The following is a 26,535-nucleotide window of genomic DNA, read 5'->3' as shown; positions in this document are numbered from 1 at the left end:
TATGTATAAATAAAACAATCGTGTGCGTAAATATGTTAGTGATGATGGTGAAAACTAAACAAAAACTAAATGGAGGTACAATCACGTAGAGATAACCTTTCATAAAACACAAAACATTCATGTACTACAAAATCGTAGTTAGGGCAGACAAGTGGGAGCTTGATGGTGGAGGCATCGGGCTCAAGCTCCCATGTCTTGTCTTTTTAATGCACGAATCAGGACACATCGCAATAGGCGGTTTTGCTGCTTGGGGGCAGACCCCCTCTAGCAGCAGGACCAAAGATACTTGTATGATGAAGAACACACCACAAACCAGTCAGTTGTCACCATAAGCGTATTAAGTATGCTGAAAATGCATGGAGACAGCAATGATGATGATGACAGTGAAAATAGATATGATGATGATGATAAAGTGACTGTGCATCCGCATAACCTATGTAAATACATCATAGGCGTCCCTGCGAGCGGCAGCCTTTCCAGCAGTTCCGTGTTATTTAGCTCTTTTTGTGATTTTTTGTCTTTAGTGTCTGCTTCTATCTTCTGTGTTTTTCGTCCCGTTCAACAACTACACTTTGGATGACTTTCTATACTATGGTTACGGGTTTTAACGCACAAAAATGTGTTTATTCGATGAATCAACTCATTGCCCTGAAAAATTCTTGTGCCGGCATGATGAGGGGGCCCTTTCGTGGCTGCAGAGCCGGAGCTAAGGTGAAGGCTAAGCGGCTAGCGGCGTTATAAGCCTTCGGTACCGTTCGTAATCATGGTAAATGTGAACTCTCTACCAAATAAGACCGACGAACTGGCTGTGCTGGTGAAAAAACATCAAAGCGTACAGGTAGTGCAGTTTGCTGTATTTTGCGGAAACGTGGCTCACGTCTAGCATCCTGGACGCTAACGTGGAGCTACCCGGAGATATCCGGTGCTACCCGGCTTCAGCGCTGTTAGGGACGGAGACAAAAAAGCCTGCGGGATGAGGAGAGGAGGCGGACTCGCTATCTACGTGAACACGAGGTGGTGTAACCCTGGGCACAAAGACTTCCATCTGCTGCAGGGACGTCCAAATTTTGGCCTAGCGTGTGACGTCATCCACTTCGCTGTGGCTAAACTACAACACAGCACCCCGAGGCCATCCTGTTAATCTGTTAATAAACAACAAAAGGGTACTGCTGGAAGTGTGAATTTCAATACAGGGATGAATAAAGTATCTATCTATCTAAATATGTACTTTCGTGCGGTCTTTGTTGTATGTACATGCACAGGAGATCAAGCTATAAGACACAATTATTAAGGAAGTCGAAGCTTATGCTCCTTCCTATTCCTTTTCAGACATGTTATGTGAACATTGTGGTTGTTTTTTTACTTGTTTTATTTTGGTTGCTCATGTTCGAAATAATGTTTGATTCATTTGACGCAAACGACGGCAAGTACGCATGCGCCCGTTTCTACACGACCAAAGAAGTCACTCCACAAGCGCTATCTGCGCATGCGCCTGCGCATAACCCGGAAGCAACACCTGCCGCAACAATGTTGCCCTCTCCGAGTATTCACCAACTTTTAAATTCATCCCGGTGTTTTTGCCCCCCCAGATTTTATTTTCCTCTCAGATGCTCCAAAATCAGATTGTGCAGCACTGCGACGAGTGAAAAACTTGCCAAGGCGAATCATTTCAAGACTCGATTCGATTCTGGCCCCAACTTGCAGGATTTCATTCGAGGACTCGATAAAAGTGCTTCTCCTTCAGACGGAGACGAGCAACTGGAACGTGTATCTGCAGATTTGGATTTCGGCAACTCTCGGAAAGGTAAATTCAAATCTTTCAACTTCCTTTGAATGAAACCGGAGTGCCCGGAGGGAACCCACGCATGCACGGGGAGAACATGCAATCTCCACACAGGGGGTTCGACCTCATGACCTCAGAATTGTGCCGCCCACGCGCTAACCACTGCCCCACCGTGTGTTTTCAGACCATTAAATATAAAAGTAATTGTAGTGAAAAATGGTATGAGTTTGGTTTTGAAATATCCCGTTCTTCCGCTTTGACACTCCGGCATTGAATGTGATCCGTTTGTTACCCCCGAAAGGCCGTCTTTTCAACGGCTACTAAAATCCTTTTTTTTTTTTTCAACACTTTTCAACAAAATCCAGACAGAGACGACCATCTTGATTTTTTTTCTACAAATTTCGAGCTGGGAAGTTGCAACAGAAAAAAAAATATCAAGTTTCTTTTTAGATTATTTGGTAGAGATGTCCCGTCCTACACCTGACGTCTTTTAGACGACAGTCTGTTTCGGACATAGTCCCAAAATGTCTCAAGTTTTTTTGTTTTTGTTTTGGAGGTTTCGAAAATGGACATTGTAGACATTTTATTTTATTTTTTTTCACCTAGTCAACTGAACACGAACAACGGCCCACAAACGTCTCTTTAACGTCTTCCAAATATGTTTTTTCAACCAAATGAAGACAACATTGGATTCTGTTTGGTATGTTTTGAACCAGTTTTTGCGAATCATATAAATGCTGAAAAGAAGGGGACCAAGTACTGAGCCCTGCAGAACGCCTTTAATGTACTATATAAATAAAAATGCTTGAATTTGAATGTTGTGTTTTAAAGGTCAGGAACATGTCGGAATTTTGGCCAAAGTGCTTAAAACGCTTGAAATTGTTGCCATTGCCATGTTTCATGGCAGTCTGACTCTAGACCAAGCAAAACATTAAGAAAAAGTAAAGATTAAAGTGTGTGAAAATGGCGCAGACACACTTGCTCTGGTGGCTTGTCTTTACGGCGTTGTCATGTGAAGTGTCACCGCCTCCTACTGGTCGCACCCAAGAGTACAGTTCTATTTAGAAAACAATCTCTTTAGTCTCAGCCCCCAAACAGCTCCCAAGTCGGGTCATGTTTATTTGTTCGCCCCTTAATCACAAAGAGTCTCAAAGGGCTGCACAGACCGCAGCTTATTGCAAACCACAGTCTATACAGTATTATGACACCATCCCCTGATTTAAAACCTACATTAGGGCGAGGAAAGAATATTGGCTTCTGTTTGATATGTTTTGAACCCGTTTTTGCTTTTTGGGACGCTTTCTGCATAGCAATAAAAACCGATATTATACTTGCAAATAATATCACCTAAAGGAAGCATATAAATGCTGAAAAGAAGGGGACCAAGTACTGAGCCCTGCGGAACGCCTCTAATCTACTACATGAATGCAGACCATTTAGCATTTCTGTTGTTTCTTCCAGTGTATTTTGAAACGTATGGCTGTCAAATGAACGTCAACGACACAGATATCGCCTGGTCCATCCTCCAGAAGAACGGCTATCGACGCACGCAACATTTGCAAGAGGTGAAGGGTTCCGTTTCAAATTGTCTTAGGTATTGACGTTCACGTGTCGTGTTCTCCGCAGGCAGACGTCGTACTTCTCGTGACCTGCTCCATCAGGTGTTCATCCTTGAACCATAACAGTATCGGAAACAAAAACAAATGAATGAAAGCTTCTGTTGACTGAAGTTGAATTTTGTACTCCAGGGAAAAGGCAGAACAAACCATCTGGAAACGACTCCAAGCACTGACAGCCATGAAAATCAAGCGGCGGAGAAGTCCCACGCCCATGAAAATCGGCATCTTGGGTACTGTGTGCGTTTCTTTTCTTAGACTGATACTCCACCCAGCTGATCATTCATTTTTTAAACGAGTAAGCATCAGAAATACTTAGATACGGTAAATGACATTTTTATCCTAGTAACATTTGGGTCATTCTCACTAGATAGATACTTTATTCATCCCTGTAGGGAAATTCACACTTCCAGCAGTATCCTTTTGTTGTTTATTAACAGATTAACAGGATGGCCTCAGGGTGCTGTGTTGTAGTTCAGCAACAGCAGAGTGGATGACGTCACAGGCCAGGCCAAAAGTTCGACGTCCCTGCAGCAGATGGAAATCTTTGTGCCCAGGGTTACACCACATCCTGTTCACGTAGATAGCGAGTCCTCTCCGCTTCCCACAGGCTTTTGTGTCTCTGTCTACCCTAACAGCGCTGAAGCCGGGTAGCTCCACGTTAGCATCCGGGATGCTAGATGTGAGCCACGTTTCCGTAAAACACAGCAAACAGCACTCCCTGTACGCTTTGATGTTTTACACCAGCACAGCCAGTTTGTCGGTCTTATTTGGTAGAGAGTTGACATTTACCATGATTACGGACAGTACCAAAGACTTATAACGCCGCTAGCCGCTTAGCTAGCCCCGGCTCTGCATCCACAATAGGGCCTCCTCATCACGCCGGCACGAGACTTTTGCAGGGCAAGGAGTTGATTTCTTGAATAAACGCATTTTTGTGCGTTAAAACCCATGTACACCGAAGATAGAAGCAGACACTTAAAACAATAAATTACAAAACGAGCGAAATAACACGGAGCTGCTGGAAAGGCTGCCCCTCGCAAACGGAGTTATTATTTTTTTATACATGAATAAAGACAGTGAAACGCCCTTTGTATGAGGGACAACGTGTGGCTGCATTGTCTCCATTCGCAGATTCTGATTAACGAGCACAAAATTGGCTTGATTTCGGTGAATCCAATCGGGCTATTCAGTTAAGATGAGCAACGTTTAAATGCAGTGTGTTCACATTTGTCTTGTCTTCCTGCTTTGTAGGCTGCATGGCGGAGAGACTAAAAACGAAACTTTTGGAACGAGAGAAACTCGTGGACGTCCTGGCGGGCCCGGACGCTTACCGGGACCTCCCCCGACTTCTGAGCGTGGCCCACGGAGGTCAGCAGGCCAGCAACGTCCTCCTCTCATTGGAGGAAACCTACGCCGACGTCATGCCCGTCCACCGATCCCCTCGCGGACACAGCGCCTTTGTGTACGATCGTTTTCATGATATTTTTGGTACGGGCTGATGGGGACGTTACTTAAAATCCGTCGTTACCGTATTTTTCGGACCATAGTCCCTGTGGCAAAATAATACTTGCCCTGGTCAGAAGGAAGATAAAAAGAAAGTTGTCGTCATGTTCTGTGTTTGTTTGCCAGAATCGTAGAAAAAACATGAACGATTGTAAATTTTAACAACAACCCAGCTGACATTCCTGATCTAAGAAGAGAGTTGTGCTTCAACGCATTCAAGCAAAAAGATTGGACTGAGGCACTCATCAAAAACGCTGGGGTTTGCAGCGCACACTTCATATCAGGTAAGAGAAATTAAACGTTTAGACACACATCAAGGCCATTTTACTCTATCGGCAAAATATCTTGTTATATTCTTAGCTTTGGCTAACTGTTAGCGTCTAGCTTAAATGCCACCAAGAGGTGCTTCTCCCCCCCCCAAAAAAACCCAATATAAATGATAATTAAATGTATCTAATAAATGACTAAAATTGTGTGCCTAAAGTTTGTTAGCAATGTGGGCTTGTCGAACCAACCGGACGCAGTGTTTACAAAGCTAACGATGGCTATTAGGCTACACGCTAAAAGTTAGCCGAAACTTAAAAAAAAAAGATATTTTGCCGCTTTAATAAGTCAAATAGACTCAATAGCAGCAATTAAAAATGTAAAGTTTCTTTACTGAATATGAATATGCAACCTGCAAACCTGGGGGTTTTGTCAAGTGCCTCGGTCCAATCTTTTCGCTTTTCTGCATTTAAGCACAACACTCTCTTCCCTGTTCAGGAGTTTCCGCTAGGATCCTGTAAAATTTCAATTCAAGACCACAAAGGTTTTTTCTCTGATTCTGACACCCAAACACATATTTCCTCAGTCTCTTGTTCCTCCTGTACCTGGGACTGTGACATAGGATATTATAAGTAAGGTGAAAGTTATCCATGTTTATCATACAAAGCTAAACACTTAGCACATTGTCTTGTAGACACATCTTCTCGCCCTAGCTTTTGTCTCCAGGCTCCAATTTTAACAAACAAGCGAAAGGATCTTTAAGGTGCACCCAAAGTTGGCAGAAGTTGGAATGTTCGCCTTCTATGCAGAAAAAAATTGAGAATGTGTTTACCATAATGGTGCAAATTTTGATCAGTCGATGCGTTTTGGATACATCAGATGAAACGGAAATCGAAAAATCATTAAACCACTTGTGTTATAGATGACACGTGAAAAGGACTTGTCTCGTTAGCGCACTTTTAGTACGGGGTTAGTCAGGGCCCTTGAAATACTTAAAAATGCTCGAATTTGAATGTTGTGTTCCGAAGGTCAGGAACATGCCTGAATTTTGGGCAAAGTGCTTAAAAACGCTTGAAATTGTTGCCATGTTTCTTGGCAGTCTGACTCTAGACCTAGCAAAAAAATAAGAAAAAGTAAAGATTAAAGTGTGTGAAAATGGCGCAGACACACTTGCTCTGGTGGCCTGTCTTTACGGCGTTGTCATGTGAAGTGTCACCGCCTCCTACTGGTTGCACCCAAGAGGACAGCTCTATTTAGAAAACAATCTCTTTAGTTTTAGCCCCCAAACAACTCCCAAGTCAAGTCATGTTTATTTGTTTGGCCCTTAATCACAAAGAGTCTCAAAGGGCTGCACAGACCACAAATAATTGCAAATTACAGACTATTATGGCACCATCCCTTGATCTAAAACCTACATGAGGGCAAATAATACACAGATATTGTCAACATAAACTAGGTTATTTCTATGCTATAGAGTAGAAGTGTGTTTTAAGCTTAGACTTAAACCTTTGCACTGAGGTTGCAGATCCAATCTCAGGGGGAAGAGCATTCCACAGCACCGGGGCACGAATGGAGAATGCACTTGTACGTGCGGATCTCTTCTTGGCTCTTGGGAGAATAACATCTATATATTTTCTCACAATATATTATCAGTAATAATTAAACATTATGCACCAAATTATTTTGTAGTTTGTTATTCCATAGGTTTTGCAGGGGACCCCAGCAAAACACGTAAAATATCAGTTAAAATAGTAACTTTTTACACAATGAACAGATTCAAAGTCCAACAAAGGAATCCCTGAAAAAGCAAAAAAAAAATAACGATGGAAAATATAAACTTGGTGCTACAAATAAATGATGAAATGCAAAAAAAATATATATATTCTCAATTAGTTTTTAACCAATTAAGACACAAATCCCGTGAAAAAAAATGTCAACATCAATTTTACAGGATCATTTTGATCAGCGCTGGATTTCCTCCTTTGAAAGTACTGAAAAAAATTGGAAAATTGGCCTTGAATTTGGCCATTAAAAAGGTGTACGGCCCCTTCAAGATAAAACCCGATGACTTTTCATGCGTCATCTGTATCCCTGGTTTTATATAGTGGATAGGGTCCAGCGCGCGTTCTGCTGCTATTTAGGTTTGATTCCTGTTGCATCCAATAATATGCAATTGTGATCAGTGATATATTCCAATCATCAATGGACAAATATCTCATCTCATTAGCTGCACCGCTTATCCTCAGTAGGGTCGCGGGGGTGCTGGAGCCCATCCCAGCAATCATCGGGCAGTGGGCAGGGGACACCCTGAACTGGTTGCCAGCCAATCGCAGGACACACAGGGACAGACAACTCGCTCGCTCATTCACACCTAGGGACAATTTGGACTGGGCAATCCACCTGAAATGCATGTCTTTGGAATGTGGGAGCAAACCGGAGTGCCCGAAGGAAACCCACGCAACCACGGGGAGAACATACAAACTCTGCACAGGAAGTCCGTTAGCTGGATTTGAACCCACGCAGGAGGTTCCCAAGACCTTAGAACTGTGCCGCACACGCGCTAACCACTCATACAGTATGAGGCTTTTCATGACCTAAGAATGGTCAATGTTTAGAAGAAGATATAATCCAGCGTGTGGTTTTAAAAACTTGCAAATGAGGATATTTTGTGCAGGTCCATCATGCGAGGGTGCGACAACATGTGCACTTATTGCATCGTTCCCTTCGTCCGAGGCCGGGAGAGGAGTCGACCCGCCAGCTCCGTCATCCAAGAAGTCCGGATCCTCTCGGACCAGGTGAGTCGGAACCGCGTCCGAGAGCGATACGGGTCTGGTGCCCTCCGGTACCTCGTCACATGTCTTCAAATTAAAATGTATTTATACATTAATCTCCTGCGTATCATCAGGCTTTCGTTTCAAAAAGAACCCGCAATTGGCGAAATCCAGGAAGTCATAACTTTTCTTTTTTTGAACTTTAATACAATTATGTTCTATACTGAAACCGAATAACAAAGCTTTTTTACAAGGGTGAGCATTCATTTTACAAATGACAATTTTTCCTTGCACTCATGTGGGTTTTAGATCAGGGGATGGTGTCATAATAGCCTGTGGTTTGCAATAATCTGTGGTCTGTGCAGCCCTTAGAGACTCTTTTGATTAAGGGCCAAACAAATAAACAGGACTTGACTTGAGGTTTTTGAGTTTTTCCTTGCCCTCATGTAGGTTTTAGATTAGGGGATAGTGTCATAATAGTCTGGTTTGCAATAATCTGTGGTCTGTGCAGCTCTTTGAGCCTCTTTGTGATTAAGGGCTATGTAAATAAACATGACTTGACTTGACGTTTTTGAGTTTTTCCTTGCCCTCATGTAGGTTTTAGATCAGGGGATGGTGTCATAATAGCCTGTGGTTTGCAATAATCTGTGGTCTGTGCAGCCCTTTGAGACTCTTTGTGATTAAGGGCCAAACAAATAAACAGGACTTGACTTGAGGTTTTTGATTTTTTTCCTTGCTCTCGTGTAGGTTTTAGATCAGGGGATGGTGTCATAATAGTCTGGTTTGCAATAATTTGTGGTCAATGCAGCCCTTTGAGACTCTTTGTGATTAAGGGCCAAACAAATGACTTGGCAATAATAATAATACTTTAGGACACACAAGGCCAATGTACACAGAATATAGAAAAGTGACTGAAAACAAAAAGAAATGATAAAAGCATAGTGCACTAAAAAGAGGAGACTGTTTTAAGCAGATTTAGGAAAGTTAAAAAGAAAAGTACTGTCCGCACGTTTTTCATTATTTTAACAAATATATACTGGACTCTCAAAAAATCAGCAGGGAGACGATCAGAATGCAGAACATGATGCACATTGCAAATCTGTGAATCAGCAAAACCATAAAAAGTAAACGATGTTGTAGCCAGAGATTACTGTATAACGTTTTTCAGACAGGCTTGTCATATTTCGGGGAGTTCAGAGAGCAAGGAATTGCAATAATCCAAAGGAGAGAAGCTCAAAGCATGCATCAGAATTCCCGTGTTTTCCCGAGAGAAATGGCCACTGTCTGCCTATTTTCAGCAAATTATACTAAACGGTCGCTCAGGACACTCTTTTCAGGTAATCTGGAGAGAAGGGAATTTGAATGATCTCTAGCGAAGGAGATCAAAGGTTTAGCGTGTGTTTGCTTGAGGGAGCATCCTGCTGATACACTTATAATAAAGATCCTAATATCAAATAAAGACACCAGCCCTTAAGTTTCTAGAGGTTTTCTAGATATTTTTCTATCAAGCACTTTGAGTCGCATTTCAGTTTGTGAAAAGTGCTATACAATTACATTTTGGATTGAATTGAAATGGGCAGAGTCTGGCTTTTCTCGTCAAATATTTGAAAAAAGCTATAGTTTAATACCTTCTTTTGGGGGAATCTGGAGAGCAAGGAATTATAATAATCTAAGCAGGAGAAGAAAATGCATGCATTGGCATCTTTGTTGCAGTGTCCGGCTATGTTGTTTTATTGATTAAAAACAATCGCTTGTGATTTCATTCATGGAAATCTGTAGAGCAGGGTACTACAATCCTTTTTCATTGAGTCCGGAGAGCAAGGAATTACAATCATCTCAATGAGAGAGATGAAAGCATGCATCAGAATCTGGTTGCCGGAAAGATCAATGGGCATACTCTTGCTATCTTATTGTCAATGATCAAAACAAATGCTTGTGATATTGTTTTGGGGGAGTCCAGAGAGCAGGGAAATACAATCGTCTTCTTTTTGTGGAGTCCAGAGAGCAATGAATTACAATAATCTAAAGAGGAGATAAATGCATTGACACCTCAGTGTTTGTACTAGAGAAATATGGGTTGACTCATGCTATATGATGTTTTTCTAAATATGACGGTATCACTTGTGACATTCTTTTTGGGGAATATGGAGATCAGGGAATTACAATTGTTTAATAAAAGGAGGTAAAAAGTTTATATATATTTTTAAATATGAACAAATTACTCTTCACTTTTTTGGGGGGGAATCCGGAGAGAAGGGAATTATAATGGTTTAAAAAGAGATAAAGGCATGCATTCATACCTCCCTGTTTTCCTGAGAGAAAAAATGTATGTACTTTGGTTATCTTCCGAAGCTTTAAAAAGAATTCCTAGTGATTTGTTTCATATGTGGAATAAAATGAGTCTCTTAACGATGCGATTTGTCTCCCTCTACAGGGCGTGAAGGAGGTGACACTTCTGGGTCAGAACGTAAACAGCTACCGAGACACTTCAGAAGAGCAGTTTTCGGGCGCCGTCCCCACCAATCTGAGTCGCGGCTTCCAGACCGTGTACCGACCCAAAGCGGGCGGGATGCGCTTCGCCGACCTGCTGGATCGAGTGTCTAGGGTCGATCCCGACATGAGGATCCGATTCACTTCGCCTCATCCCAAAGACTTTCCCGACGAGGTTGGTCGCCGAATCGAAATCGGAAACCAAAACTCGCTTTATATTGCGGATGCAGGATCAATATCGCACCGATAACAGAGAAATCTGAAGGGTTCGTACAGGGCTTTGAAATCCTTGGAATTTAAATGTCCTATTTTCAAACTACAGCAGATTTAGCTTAAAATCTACTCTCTAAAAGACGTCTTTTTGGGGGCTAAATTTGGACGAGATTTCAATTATCTGACTTGAGCAAGTCTATAAGAAACCAGACTAAAATCTGATGTAAAAGGCTGAATTTTCGCTAGATGTTTATTTTTAGATTCAACCGAGTTTTTTTTGAATGAATGAAATGAAATGATGTGCATTTATATAGCGCTTTTCAAGTCAATGAAGACTTTCCAAAGCGCTTTACAATGTGTTTCACATTTCCCAATAGAGGCCGTGCAGCCATGTAAAGCGCAAACCTTCTAATTGGGGCATTAGGGGTTCAGTGTCTTACCCAAGGACACTTCGACATGTAACACGGAGAAGCCGGGATTCGAACTGGGATCCCTTAATCCTAAAACGATCGCTCTACCTCCTGAGCTACTGCCGCCCTAATGAAAATGGAATGAAAACAACACTCAACAACAAAATAATGTTACATAACTTGTTCGAAAAGGGGTAGCAAGAAGCAGATGCTAATTTTCGCTACCCCTTCATCTTCCCTATGAAATACACCAATGATATAACAACAATAATAATAATAACAGTTGTGATATAACAATAGCAACAATAACACAAAGTTAACCATAGTTGTAGACGCACTATTCCCAATCTCTCGTATCACTCATACCCCATTTTTTTCATCTCGGTATTCCGCCAGTAATGTTTTTTTGGATTTAAATTTGAACACGTGAATAGTTGGATATTGTTTGATCTCGTCTTGTAAATTGTTCCAAAGTTTGACTCCGCACACAGACGCACACATACTTTCCCTGGTGGTTCTCACCTTTGGGATTATGAATTTACGACAGCCCCTTAAATTATAATTTCCCTCTTCCCGAATGAATCATTTATGGATGTTTTCTGGCACTATGTTTTTGTTGACCTTAAATAGCAGTTGCGCAGTGACAAATTTGACGAAATCATCCAATTTTAATCATTTGGACTGCAGGAATAAAATATAAGTATGATCTCGATATCCTACCCTGTGTATGGTTCTAATTGCCCGTTTTTGGAGGATAAAAAGGGGCTGTAGTTTATCAGAAACCAGAGTAGATTTAGCTCCTAGGTCTTCTGGGGTCTAAATCTGCACCAGATGTTAATTCACGGACAAAATCCAAACTTTTTGGGGGTCTTTTTTTCCCAAAGGTTTTGCATTTGATAGCAGAGAGGCCAAACATTTGCAAGCAGATCCATCTTCCGGCTCAGAGCGGGAGCACGCGGGTCCTGAAGGCCATGCGCCGCGGGTGAGGACGCAAACTCCGACTTCATGCTCAAGAAAATCAGACTTCCCGCGAGTTCATAAAGACACTTATTCTTCGTTTCAGGTATACGAGGGAGTCGTACCTTGAACTGGTGCAGAACATCAGGAATATTATTCCGGGTGAGTGACGCCGTCCTCGGTCGAAAAAGAGGTTCGCCGCAAAAGTTGAACTTAAGCCCCGAGGATTTTGTCATAGAGTGGTCCAAAAAGATAGGCCGTAAGCTGAAAGGAAAAAAAATTACAAAAGGAAAATACAGGAGGAAAAGGGTGATAATAAAAGAAAACTAGAGAAAAAGAGGAAACAGAAAGGGAAAATAAAGAAACAAAAGGAAAGAAAAAGCAGGAAAGGGGATAATAAACGAAACCGAGAAAAAAGGAAATAAAAAAAGGGAAAAAGAGAAAAATGGACAAGGAGGAAAAAACAGGAAAAATGGTGAAGATATTAAGAAAAATAAGCAGGAAAAGATAAAAAAGAAGGAAATATTGAGAAACTGGAAAAAGTACAAAAAAACAGGAAAACAAAATTATAGAAAAATTGGAAAAAGGAGAACAAAAAAGGAAGGAAAAAAATAGAATAGGAAAAATGAAGAAAAGAGTAAAAAAAAGAGACCAGAAAAGGGGAAAAAGAAGAAAAGGAAAATTAAGATAAACAATAAGAAAAGAGGGATAAAATAAGTAAAAGTCATGAATACAAAACACAAAAATGGAAGGGAAAGGGGAATATATAATAGGGAAAAGGAAGAAAAAAGGGGAAAAGTAAAAATAGATGTGTAGAAAAAATAAAAGATTGAAAAGGTAAAACAAAAGGAAAACATAAGCGGGGGAAAAAAGAGGAACAAAAAAGAACAAAAGGGAAAAAATGAGGGATGGGAACAAATGAAAAGAAAATGAAATTAATATATACACGTTTTTGCGAGTAGGTGAACGATCACGTCAGCCCCATTAAAGAGAGCCTTACACATTTCTTTACAAAAATACATGCGCGTATAATAGTTCATGTGTTTTGCTTACTATTCAAATCAATACTGTTATTTTCAGTGAAGTTTTTTTACCAATAGGAGACGCTTAATACACAAAGTCCCTAAACGCTACTCAAATCCTTGACAAACTTGAACAATGATGAGTTAACGTGTATTGATTTAGGTATTATGGTTGAAGGATACACTTACTTTTATCTGAGTGAGTGGAAGAGGTAGCACTAAATTGTGTTATGATAAAAACCCTCAGAACAAACTGCAAACAACCAGAAATGTCAGCCAAGCATGCAGCAATATAATTGGGTGCGCGGTAGAGGTGGGCATGTTTCTGCACACAGCGCAAAGCACTCCCTTCTTTCTCTCACGACGGGTTTCTAATTGTTTGCAGTATTTTGTGACATTGTGTTTTCAAGAACTTTGCTTGCACCTTGTTTTGAAACTATTATTGAGGACAAAAATGATGGTCAAAATGAGTCCAACACACTTTAAGTAACTGCGGGAAGGAAACGATTCTTAAGCAGTATACTTGTATGGATATGAGACACAGCCATTATTATTTCATAGATTTGATCAAACCATCGAATAACAGAAATGTGCTGAAAAATGGTTCGGCCATTTTGTAGCTGAGCATGCAGCCAATTTCATTCCCCTCGAGGTTCCTGCTCGGAGCCTTCGGTCAGAAAATGCTGTTCTTACATTGACTCCAAGAGCCACGAAGAAATCCACAGGTTGGAGAGCGTTCTCCATTGGGGCCCCTGAGATTCCATCTGCAACCTCAGTGAAACTGTTTCAATCTAAGCTTAAAACACACTAATATTCTATAGTTTACGATTGTTTTGGCCTCTTCGTCTTAGAAGGGGGATTTCCCCATGTGCGGCCCCTTCTCAAGGTTTCTTCATTTTCCTCATGCTGAGGAGTTTTCCCTTGCCATAACATGGGTTTTAGATCAGGGGATAGTGTCATTATAGTCTGTAGTGTACGGAGCCCTTTGAGACATGTTGCAATTAAAATCCAAACAGATAGATAGATAGATAGATAGATAGATAGATAGATAGATACTTTTTTCATTTCCGTAGGGAAATTCACACTTCCAGCAGTATCCTTATGTTGTTTAGTAACAGGATGGCCTCGGGGTGCTCTGGTGTAGTTTAGCGACAGCGGAGTGGATGATGTCACACCCTAGGCCAAAAGATGGACGTCCCTGCAGCAGATGGAAATCTCTGTGCCCAGGGTTACACCACCTGGTGTTCACGAAGATAGCGAGTCCGGCTCCCTTTCCTCTTCCCGCAGGCTTTTGTGTCTCCGTCCCTAACAGCGCTGGAATTTGGTCTTTAAATATATGGCAAGGCACTCATGTCTAATATATTTTTGCTTTTCGGGCTTCTCTCTTGGAAAGCCAACGCTAATGCTTTGGATAGGAAGTCAATTGCGCTGCTGTCATTTTGAGATTGAACATTGGATTGACATGAATGTCATCTAAAAGGCATCATTTTCTCATTTGTTTCATGTTTGCACCGAACCTTCTTTGCTTTCCGCAAGAAGGAATTGAGAACAGTCCGGTCTGCCATATTTGACATGCATTAGTGTAATGGCGTTCTTTGCTATTTCCCTTCGCAAAATTCAACTTTAGAAAGCTTCTCTCGCATTCAAAATTGGTTCTTCAGCTATTGAGAGTTTCAGGACCAGTTGGCTTCTTTCTATAATGATGTAGAATATCTTATGTATGTCAGGTCAAGTCCTGTTTGTGACGCCCTTAATTACAAAGATTCTCAAAGGGCTCCACAGACTATTGCAAACTACAGACTGTTGTTACACCATCCCCTAATCTAAAACCTACACGAGGGAAGGAAAAACTCAAGAACAAAAATGAAGAAACCTTGAGAAGGGACTGCACATGAGGTAATCCCCTTCTAGGATAACCAGGCTGCAATGGATGTTTCAATAACAAATAATACACTAATTTTGTCAACATAAAATATAGGTTATTCATATGCTATAGAATAGAAGTGTGTTTTAAGCCTAGATTTCAACATTTCCATTGAGGTTGCAGATAGAATCTCAGGGGGAAACGCATTCCACAGCACCGGGGCCCGAATGGAGAACGCTCTCGAACCTGCGGATCTCATCTTGGCTCTTGGGATCACTAGTAGACAAGGGTTTTCAGAGCGAACATAGGGGGAAATGAAATCTAAAAGATATGAGGGAGCAAGTCCTTGCATGATTTTGTATACGACCAACAGAACCTTAAAATCACATCTTAAGCTAACAGGGAGCCAATGCAGGTTAGCTCAAATCAGGGTCTTGCGATCAAACTTTCTTGTCTTAGTTAAAAGCCTCCCTGCAGCATTTGGTACCAGCTGAAGGCTCTTGATGCGGGACTTCGGGAGACCCGAGAGTAGTGCGTTACAGTCATTGAGACGGGAAGTAACAAACGTGTGAATTATAATCTTCGCATCCGACTGAGAAAGTATAGGACGAATGAGACAGCATTTTAGCAATGCTGCGAGGATGGAAGAAGGCTGTTCTAGTAATATTCTTCACGTGTGTTTGAAGGGACAGATCGGGGTCAAATATGACACCTCCATTTTGTCATACCAAATCCTCATAATTGTGCTTTTCTATTTATCTCAGGCTATATTTAGAAAATGAATAGAAAGACCCGCAAGTAAAACTGATAAAAAAGTAAAAAAACACAAGTATAACTTACAGGACTGTCTCAGAAAATTAGAATATTGTGATAAAGTTCTTTATTTTCTGTAATGCAATTAAAAAAACAAAAATGTCAAACATTCTGGATTCATTACACATCAACTGAACTATTTCAAGCCTTTTATTATTTTAATATTGCTGAATTTGGCTTACAGCTTAAGAAAACTCAAAAATCCTATCTCAAAATATTAGAATATCATGAAAAAGTATACAAGTAGGCTATTCAACTAATCACCAGAATCATCTAATTAACTCGAAACACCTTGCGAGGGTTTCTTGAGCCTTAAAAACACCCAGCTTGGTTCAGTAAACTAAATCACAAGTATGGGGAAGACTGCTGTTCAGAAGACCATCATTGATACCCTCCATCAGGAGGGTAAGACACAAAAAGAAATTTCTCAAAGAGCAGGCTGTTCACAGAGTGCAGTTTCAAAGCATATCCACAAAAAGTCTGTTGGAAGGGAAAAATGTGGCCGGAAACGCTGCACAACCAAGAGAAATGACCGCAGCCTTAACAAAATTGTGAAGAAGAGCCACTTCCAGAATTTGGGGGAGCTTCAAAGACAGTGGGCTGAAGCTGGAGTCCAGGTATCAAAAGCCACAGTTCACGTGTCCGGGAAATGGGTTACAATAGCCGTATTCCCATGGTCAAGCCACTTCTGAACTCAAGACAACGGAAGAAGCGTCTGACTTGGGCTATGGAGAAGAAGCACTGGACAGTTGCAGAGTGGTCCAAAGTCCTCTTTTCAGACAAAAGCAAGTTTTGCATTTCATTTGGAAGTCAAGGCGCCAGAGTCTGGAGAAAGGCTGGAGAGGAGCAAAATCCAAGTTGCTTGAAATCCAGTGTGAAGTTCCCACAGTCAGCAATGGTTTGGGGAGCCATGTCAGCTGCTGGTGTTGGTCCACTGTGTTTCATCAAGTCCAGAGTAAATGCAACTGTGTACCAAGAGATTTTAGAGCACTACATGCTTCCATCTGCTGAAAAGCTCTATGGAGATGAGGATTTCATTTTCCAGCATGATCTGGCACCTGCCCACAGTGCCAAAACCACCAGTAACTGGTGCACTGACCATGGCATCACTGTCCTTGATTGGCCTGCTAATTCCCCTGACCTGAACCCCATCGAGAATTTGTGGGGTATAGTTAAGAAGAAGATGAAAGACACCAGACCTACAAATGCAAATGAGCTGAAGGCCGCTATCGAAGCATCCTGGGCATCAATAACACCTCAGCAATGCCACAGGCTGATTGCCTCCATGCCACGCCGGATTGATGCAGTAATCCGTGCAAAAGGATCCCCAACCAAGTACTGAGTGCATCAATGGACATTTTCAAATGTTTGATTTAGTTTTGCTGTTATAAAATTATTTTTTTACTTGGTCTGAGGAAGTATTCTAATATTTTGAGATAGGATTTTTGAGTTTTTTTCAGCTGTAAGCCAAAATCAGCAATATTCAATTAATAAAAGGCTTGAAATAGTTCAGTTGATGTGTAATGAATCCAGAATGTATGACATTTTTGTTTTTTTAATTGCATTACAGAAAATAAAGAACTTTATCACAATATTCTAATTTTCTGAGACAGTCCTGTACATTTTCTTGATTCTTTTGTTCATATATTTTATGTTTTATTTTCCCCAAAGCCCCAGTGTGTAATATTTGACCACTACAGGGCACTGTTGTCTAATGCAGAGGAAAATCAGTGCCAAATGCGCACAGAGTAGCAGCAAGATGCCAGACAAAAATGGCTGCGACTACCTTGTATGGATTCCACCATGTATGATAAATATTTATACAAATTAACATTGGTATGGTAGTTTATGTATTTTGCCTAGTGTTCAAGTGAATGATTCTTTTTTTACCAAATTAGTTTTTTGTACCACTAGGAGACAATAAATATTACACACTGTCCCTTAAAAAAAGAAAACTTTCTTTAAACCAAAACTTAACTTTAGAGCAGTGCCTCAACCATATTATGAAGGGATAGAAGTTGTGTTACTTCTGTAAAAAACAACATAGATTTTAGTGAAAAACATAAATGCTTCGATTATTACCTTGGCCAAGCTTTCCAGTGCCTTAACAACATTATATGGAGGCAGTGAGTAGACAAGACCAAATTGTGCTACTACTTGTATACAAAGTCAAAATATATTTTAGTGAAGTGAAGAACAGTTCCTGGCACATATTACAAAGAGGTAGAGAGGAGACACGACCAAGTTTTGCTTATACTTCTATCGAAGATCAAAATATATTCAAATGAAGATCATTAATGATTGGAATAATATCCTGGCCCAGCTCTTCGGTGCCTCAACTCCAAAATGAAGGGATAAAGAGGTGACACGACCAAGTTTTGCTCATACTATCGAATATCAAAATATATTCTAATGATGATCATTAATGATTGGAATAACATCTTGGACGAGTTCCTCAGTTCCTCAACCCCAAAATAAAGAGGTAGAGAGATGACACGACCAAGTTGCGCTACTACTCGCTTAGAAAATCCAAATATATTTTAATGTAGAACAGGAATGCTTAGATTCTCGTTTTGGCCAGCTCTCTGGTTGCTCAAAAAGAGGTAGAGAGGGGACACGACCAAGTTGTGCTACTTGCGCACAGGGTCCAAATATTTTCCAACAATGAAGATAAATGCTTTTTGTGAGCTCAGTGTATCATTGCTCCTTTTTCTATTTTTATAAGTGTGTCTGTGTGCTTGCACGCCTGTATTGGTGCTCTTCAGCTTATCGCTTCATAATACTCTGGTGCATCTTGGACCACCTTGACTTCAAATCTTTCTGATAAAATGAGCTCTCCAGTGCCTTGTACGCTCTAGAAAAGGGAGAAAGGAGAAAATCAAACTGGGTTCTCATGAGGAACACGAATGCTTTCAAACAAGCAAAGTGTGGCTATGAGTAACTCCTTATCGGACATTTTTGGTTCCATAATGATCAGACGTCCCTATTGATGATCTGTTCTTCATTTTCAGGGGTCAGCCTCAGCAGCGACTTCATTTCCGGATTTTGCGGCGAGACAGAGGAAGACCACCAACAAACATTGTCCCTCATCCGAGAAGTCGGCTACAATTCGGCCTTCCTCTTTGCCTACAGCATGAGGACGGTGAGAAACGCTCCGGATCGGTTTTCCCGGTCGGATTTTGACGCTTATGCTCCTCCACGTAGAAAACTCACGCCTTCCACAAGCTTCCAGACAACGTTCCGGCCGAAGTGAAGCAACGGCGATTGGAGGAATGCGTCGCCCTCTTCAGGCAGGAGGCTGCCAAAATCAACGGCGCCCTCGTCGGAAGCACGCAGATCGTCCTGGTGGAGGGGGTGGGTACTGCGAGGCCTTTTTATCAGATTTTTGGTGCATTGGTGCATTTTTGATCTATGATAAATGTGCGCCCTTGTAAATGATTGAATCCTAAACTAATCTTTTTCTCATTGTCTTTTGAAAACGCTCTTTCCATAGATAGCGAAATTGTTGTTTAATTTAACCAAACTGTAAATCAACATTTTTTAATGCATTTGTTAATCGTTTGTCAGTCGTAATGCGCTCGTACTTAAAAATTTACCATGTGGTTTATCTCACACTTTCTGTTAGCTCTTCCTATCAGTTCTCTTCCTACGCACCCACACAAGTGAAACTTGTCTTTCACTGAATGTCCATTCCATGCAGGTCCTCACAGGGAGGGCTCTAGTGTTCCTAAACTCATGACCTCATTACCGTGTTGCCTGCAAATGTTCAACCATGTTAAATTCTAAACGATCACACTGCCTAAACATCAAAAATCTCAAAAAATGGCCAAATGGAACTCGACGTCAAAAACCTTTTAATTGTTGTTTCCTCTTACTATAATCATAATCAACTATCTTTTCTCATTCATTCAATATAATATGACGCATACTTGTCACTAATAAATAGCCTTATCGACTCGCATTTCATTAGTATATTATATTATTATCATAGTCTGTAGTTTGCAATAGTCTTTGATCTGTGTAGTCCTTTGAGACTTTTTGTGATTAAGAGCCAAACAAATAAACAGGACTTGACTAATTCTGAAAGGCACGGCAAACAAATCTAACCCACAACTCATGCTAAACCAGACAGGAGTTTCCTGCAAAAAATCTGCTCGTCATCCGACAAGACTTAAACAAACAGGTTGTGTTCCGATGCCTAATATTTTAAGGTATCGGAGCGGCGAGCAAGCGGACCAAATCACCCTGACGGTATTAAATATCAGTACTGCTGCTATTGTGATTGGGTGCCGCTTCTTCTTCGAGGGTCCACAGGAGGTTATTGCAAGGGGCGACTTTTGAGCGACAGTCGTGTCCATCAAAGGGTTTTCCTGCTCTGAGACTGATTTTCGAATCCCTTGCAAAACGCCACGCTCGTCAAAGTCACATCTCACCCGGCCGTCTAACCGCAGTGCAGGCGTGGCACAGGGGAGGCACACCGCGGCGTTTGCCATCATTTATATTACAAGTTCTCTAAATACAGTAGAATTAAGCTAATTATCAACTCGTTGGAAAGGCCTTATATTGCCTTTTCTTTTTCTTAGCATGTGTAAACTGCAAAATAAATCACAATGTTTTTAAAGAGACAATGTGTATTATTATTATTATTATCATAGTGGTAAAAACTTGATTAATAAAAAAAAACTCAGGAGGTGGAGCGCTCGTCTTGGGATCAAGAGGTGGCAGGTTTGAATACCGGCTCCTCCGAGTTATATGTCGAAGTGTCCTTGGGCAAGACACTGAATCCCTAATGCCCCCGATAAGCAGGTCGGCACCTTTCATGGCTGCATGGCCGCTATTGGTGTGTGAGTGTGTGTGTGAATGGGTAAGTGTGAAGCACATTGTAAAGAACTTTGGCAGGTCTTCGTTGACTTGAAAAGGACTATAGAAATGCAGACCATTTACCATTTATCTAAAAGTTATTTGGATTAACTTCATGTTTCTATATACTGTTTTTAAAAGGGTTATCATTAAAAATAAAATTAACGATACAAGTTCACAAGACTCTGGTGGGGCCGATTTCATCCCAGTGGCCCGTCAGGATCTTCCCATACTACGGAGAATTCTGTGATCTATGTCAGGAAAAATTTTAGAAACGGTAGACACACTTGTTTTTATTTCAAGCCGTTCCTATTGATACCAACACCGGGTCATTTCCATCGGGAAAAAAAAGAATAATACGGCAATGATATACTGTAAAAAACATCAGACATGCTGGAGCAAAATGAAAAAAAATTCCCAAAATATATACAAATATTATATAAATGATTAAATACTCTCGAAGATGGATGTTTGAAGTCTAGAGCTGTCAATGTAAAAGTTCTGCATTTCTATAGCGCTTTTCAAGTCAATGAAGAGTTCCCAAAGCGCTTTACAATGTTCTTCACACATTCACCCTTTTACGCACTAACTAATCGATGGCAGCGTCAGCCATGCAAGGCGCCTACCTGCTTTCGGGGGCATCAGGGGTTCAGTGTCTTGCCCAAAGACACTTCGACATATAACACAGAGGAGCCGGGAATCAAACCTGCGACCTCTTGATCCCCAGACAATCTCGCTGCCTCCTGATGCTGCCCCAATTGATAGATAGATAGATAGATACTTTATTCATCCCCGTAGGGAAATTCACACTTCCAGCAGTCTACCCTGTTGTTTATTAACAGATGAACATGATGCCCTAGGGGTGCTTGTAGCGAAGTGGATGACGTCACGCCAGTCCAAAAATTCGACATCCCTGCGGCAGATGGAAAACTTTTCTTTGTGAAAATCCAGGGATACACCACCTCGTGTTAGCAAGTCCGCCTCCTCTCCGATTCCCCCCGGCTTTCGTGTCTCTGTTTAGCTACAAATAGAAATATTTTTTTTTTATTTGTCAATGTAAATTTTTTAACATTCATTATTGAAAGAGTAACAAAAAATGTCCTGAAAAGCAACTCATTTTGGAGTGTCTCTCTTTCACTTTTAAGCTAAACTAAAAAGAAAAACAGCAGATTGATATGGCTATCTATAGTTGATTATATTTTGGGGACTTGTTTCTTATTAGCCTTTTGCTTCAACCTGTCATCCTTTTCTAGTTTTTGGACCCTTTTTTCATATTGTGTTGAAGATGATTATTATAAATCCTTAATCAGTAAATATAAGACATTTTCCCGTTTTCTTTATTCTCGAGCGGCAACGGTCTCCCCTTTTCCCCCGCTTTGCATTTGTAAAGCCGGCAGACGGCGTAACACGGCGTACTCTTTTCGAAGACGCCGGGTTAATGGAAAGCCGGACGCCGACAATACGGGCTTTGCTCTTTTTTTCTCTCTAGGAGAGCAAAAGGAGCGCCGCCGAAATGTGCGGAAGGACGGACGGGAACGTGAGAGTCGTCTTCCCCGGAGACTGCGTCCACGCCGGGCACTACGTTCTTGTCCAGGTGAGATTGAGGGGTAAAAAAAAGAGATGTCCGGAGACAGAGCGAGAGAGATGATAAGAGAAAAACAAATAGAAAAAGAGAGAGTGAGAGAAAACAAGAGTGTGAGGACCAAAGAGAGGGGAAAAAAGAGACGTCGAGAGACAGAAATAGAAAAAGACATAGCGAGAGGGAAGAAAAGAAAAGAACAAATAGAAAAAGAGAGAATGAGAGAGAACAAGAGAGAACAAAAGAGAGAAAAAAGTATGACGTCAAGAAAGGAGAAAGAAATTGAAAAATAGAGCGTGAAAAGGAAAAGACAGATAGAGAAGGAGAAATAAACTGAAAAAAGAAGTGGGGAAATAATGGAGAGAAAAAAAAATAGAAATAGAGATGGATAGAGATAAAGGAAAAGAGAGGGATAAGAAAAAAAGGGCAACAAATGGAAAGAGGGTGAGGGGTAAAAAGATGTTGGGAGACAGAGCAAGAGAGGAAAATAGAAAAACAGAGAATGAGGGAAAACAAGAGTGTGAGAACCAACAAGTGGGAAAAATGAGACATCAAGAAAGGAGAAAGAAATTGAAAGATAGAGCGATAAAAGGAAAAGACAGATAGAGAAGGAGAAATAAACTGAAAAAAACAGGAGAGATAAAAATATAGAAAAGGAGATGGAGAGAGATAAAGGAAAAGAGAGGTATAAGAAAAAAAGAGCGACAAACGGAAAGACGGTGAGGGGGGAAATCGAGACTAAAGAGTTTAAGAAAAAAAGTGAAGGAGAGGGATATGAGGGGAGGAATTATGAGACAAAGAGAGGGAAAGAGAAAGCGAAATGAAAAAATATACATTAAAAAGGAAAAACATCGAAGGGAAAAGATAAAAAAAGAAAGAGATAAAGAGGGAAACGAGCGCGATGAATAAAAGAGAAAAAAAGGAGGGAAAAACAAAGCGCTAAAGAAAATGAAAGTTAAAAAAAAAAAATTGTTTTTGTGATACTTGGGAAATGGCTCTTTTTCTAGACCTAGCTCTTTTGGCTAGGTTCTCTGAGAAGATTCGACTCTTTTGGCTCCCAAACAGCTTCTCCTATTTGTTTTTAAAAATATTTCGTCAATTTTCAAACATGATGCACCGAAGCGCTTTGTCATTAGGAATCTTTTGGAATGTTTTGCAAAGATTGAATGCACTCCGCTTCGGAGCAATCCATATGCATCATTTTTATGCCTTTACTACGAACAGTACTTGCTTTCTTCTTTTTTGTCCTCTGTAACGAAGTCAATTATACCTGTACAGCCCTTTCTGTGTTTCTAGACAAGCAGAACGGCATAATTCATGCCAGTTTATAGCAAACCCTATTGAGACAAAAATTGTAGAAAAGAACAGCTAAAATAGCAGAGAGAGAGAGATGAAAAAATGGAGAAGAATACAGATTAAGAGAGAAATAAAGACACTGGGAGAGAAAAAAAGAGAGATGGGGAGGAAAAAATGAATAAGAAAGAGAAGATACAGATAGAGAGAGCTAAAGAAACTGAGAGTAAAATAGAGAGGAGAAAGACAGAGAAAAAAAATGAGACAGGAAGAAAGAGAGACGAAAATAAAGAAACATAGAGAATGAGAGGGAGGGAGAAAAATAGTGAGAGTAAAGAGACTGAGAGAAAGAGAAAGTAAAAACGAGGAAAAAATAAAGAAGAAAGAGAAGATAGATAGAGGGAGCTCAAGTAAGAGAGAGTAAAATAGAGGGGAAAAAGACAGAAAGAAAAAAATGAGACGGGTAGAAAGAGATTAAAATCAAGAAACAAAGAGAACGAGAGGGAGGGAGAAAGAAATAGCAAGAGTAAAAAGAGACTGAGAGAAAGAGAAAGTTAAAAAAAGAGGGAAAAATACAGAAGAAAGAGAAGATAGAGAGCTCAAGAAACTGAGAGAGTAAAATAGAGTGGAAAAAGACAGAGAAAGAAAAAACGAGACGGGGAGAAAGAGGGACAAAAATAAAGAGACAAAGAGAGAACGGGAGGGAGAGAGAAAAGAATTAGCGAGAGTAAAAAGAGACTGGGAGAAGGAGAAAGTAAAAAAAGAGGAAAAATAAAGAAGAAAGAGAAGATACAGATAGAGAGAGCTAAAGAAACTGAGAGAGTAAAATAAACGAGAGAAAAAGACAAAGAAAAAAAAACGAGATGTGGAGAAAGAGAGACAAAAATAAAGAAACCGAGAATGAGAGGGAGAGAGAAAAGAAATAGCAAGATTAAAAAGAGAAGGAGAAAGAACAGAAATGGAAAGTGAGAGAGAAATATATACAGACACTGAGGGAGAGTGGCTTCGGCGGCATCCACCAGGCTTATCTCAAGCCATAATGAGTCTGAATCAACCATGGCATCGATGAGTTGTTGCGTCCCCGGTGAAAATGCATGGAGATAGAATCGTGTCTGTGTTGCAGATCGTGTCGGCTACCTCCCAGACTCTACGAGGGCAACTGCTTTGCCTCCGATCTCCTCCAGACTCGGCCGAGTCGGAACGTCGTCGACGTCTCGGGATCCAAATGGAGTAGGTTCCAGTCTACTCAGGGCACCGAGGCTATTTATTCGATGGAAGAGAGGAACGGAATCATCGCAGCTCTCCTGTCGGCAGTTTTTATTCTTGCTAAGGTGCATCTATTCATCTTTTGGGTGTTTCGGAATTTATAAAGAATAAAAAAGACAAATGAAGAAAAGAACGTCTCGTACAAGAAGGGAAAACTGAAAAAACGGGAATACAAACGAAAGCGGGAGAAAAGGGAAGTAAGAAATAGGCAATTGCAGTTTGGATTGAAAGAAAATAAAAAAAAGGTAGGAATTGAAGAAAAGGGGGAGCAGAAAACCAAGGGAAAAGGGCACAACAACCAAATGAGAAATAGAAATGATCCTTATATTTCAATCGCGTACAAATAAGAAATCATGAAACGCTATCTTGAGCAGACGGTTGACAGACTTTGAGAGGCGGAGATTTCTTGGATGAGCTCGTTTCAGCCCAGCGCAACCTCCATCTTTGAGGTGTCGGGATATATATTTATATGTAATATATATATATATATATATATATATATAATGTTCCCGCTGATCCCTGAAAAGTCTTAAATGGCATTGAATTCATGACCGTAGAAATAAGGCCTTGGTCAGCATTCAAATGTCTCAAATCCCGTTTTCAAAAGTCTTAAAAGTATGGACATGTTAACGAGATTGATATTAGTTTGAACCAAAAAAAAAATGGAGTGAAAAAGTCATTTATCATGCATCACGATCAAACTGCTTGACGGCTGTGGCATGAGTAGTTATATTCTGATGTTGACTGAGGATCCGTGACGTATTGTAAACGTCTCTCTCGCTCTCTATTTTGCTCTCTTTGTTCGCTCTCGCTCTCTCGCTTTTGCTCTCTCTGTCTCTGTCTCACTCTGGTGCTTTGCTGTTCTCTTGCTCTCTTTGTTCTCTCTCTGTTCTTTGTTCTTGCTCTAGCTCTGTATTTCGCTCTCTTTGTTTGCTCTCGTTCTCTTGCTTTTGCTCTCTCTCTCTCTCGCTCTTTTTGTTCTCGCTCTGTCTCTCTTTGTTCTCTCTCTCTCTTTTTGTTTTAGCTTTCTATTTCGCTCTCTGTTCGCTCTCGCTCTCTTGCTTTTGCTCTCTCTCTCTCTTTGTTCTCGCTCTCTCACTTTCGCTTTCTCTCTTTCTCTCTCTCTCTTTGTTCTCTCTCTCTCTCTCTGTCTCTCGCTTTTTTTGTTTTCTCTCTCACTCACACACTCACACACACACCTCTGCCCCTCCCAACTCAAACGAGTCCAACACTCCTCCCTACAGTCACAAAGAGCAATGGGTTAGCAATTTACCGTTGAGTTTTGGTCACACCGCCACTCGCTGGAGCGCCTTCGAGATCCCGTCCACGGATCCGACCCGAGTTTTCGCAATTAGCATTCAAACCCTCGTTTGCATTCCGCTTACCTAGAAGTCTCCCACGTCACCGGCTGCCGGGGTCAGCTCCGTTGTGTGGGGAGCAGGACCCCATCAAACATGTCTTCCTTTGTTCCCAGAGAGGAACCTTTGGCCCCTCCATTTCTTCCCCATTATGATAATGGGAAGCCTTTTTCTTCAACTCGCTTGTCGAGCTTGTTACAGCGGATGGCTCCCGACCAATAAGGATTCATGAAAAACAGCCTCGACTTCTTTTTCTCTTTTGTTTTTGCATTTGTAATTGTTTTTCACTTCATTTTGGCCTTTGTTAGGTTTTATCTTTTGCTTTTTTTTCCCTTCTTTTCATTTTTTCTCTTCTTATTTTTCATGCTTCTTGTCTCCTTTTATATTTTGCTTTTTCTCTTTAAAAAAAAGCCTTTCTCTGTTTACGCAAATAATTTGAAATAAAATGCTGCATTTTTGCTCACTCAGAG

General features: G+C 40.8%; 1 protein-coding gene across 1 annotated transcript; it reads left to right on the top strand.

Annotated features, from left to right (window-relative positions):
* Positions 1-1,494: 1,494 nt before the first annotated feature.
* On the top strand, positions 1,495-26,528 carry cdk5rap1 (CDK5 regulatory subunit associated protein 1). The gene is made up of 13 exons (XM_088337674.1): positions 1,495-1,804; positions 3,245-3,348; positions 3,410-3,444; positions 3,532-3,632; positions 4,654-4,864; positions 7,844-7,964; positions 10,375-10,605; positions 11,938-12,035; positions 12,117-12,172; positions 18,721-18,851; positions 18,914-19,063; positions 22,059-22,163; positions 24,565-26,528. The coding sequence occupies exons 1-13, from the start codon at positions 1,528-1,530 to the stop codon at positions 24,673-24,675; spliced, it is 1,731 nt and encodes a 576-aa protein (XP_088193800.1). The 5' UTR covers positions 1,495-1,527; the 3' UTR covers positions 24,676-26,528.
* The last annotated feature ends 7 nt before the right edge of the window (positions 26,529-26,535 follow it).

The sequence above is a fragment of the Urocampus carinirostris genome, chromosome 6 (assembly GCF_059441175.1).
Source record: "Urocampus carinirostris isolate Australia breed hairy pipefish chromosome 6, RoL_Ucar_1.0, whole genome shotgun sequence".
Taxonomy (NCBI): Eukaryota; Metazoa; Chordata; class Actinopteri; order Syngnathiformes; family Syngnathidae; genus Urocampus; species Urocampus carinirostris.
The sequence above is the reverse complement of the archived record's forward strand: the minus strand, read 5'-3'. Positions and strand labels throughout refer to the sequence as shown.

What these genes read in the sequence shown, in the direction of transcription:
- cdk5rap1 (XM_088337674.1), top strand. Translation starts at nt 1,528, where the DNA reads ATGTTGCCCTCTCCGAGTATTCACCAACTTTTAAATTCATCCCGGTGT. An exon ending in CCAAAGACTTTCCCGACGAG is followed by an intron (nt 10,606 to 11,937) that starts GTTGGTCGCCGA and finishes TTTTTCCCAAAG; the next exon opens with GTTTTGCATTTGATAGCAGA. An exon ending in CTGAAGGCCATGCGCCGCGG is followed by an intron (nt 12,036 to 12,116) that starts GTGAGGACGCAA and finishes TCTTCGTTTCAG; the next exon opens with GTATACGAGGGAGTCGTACC.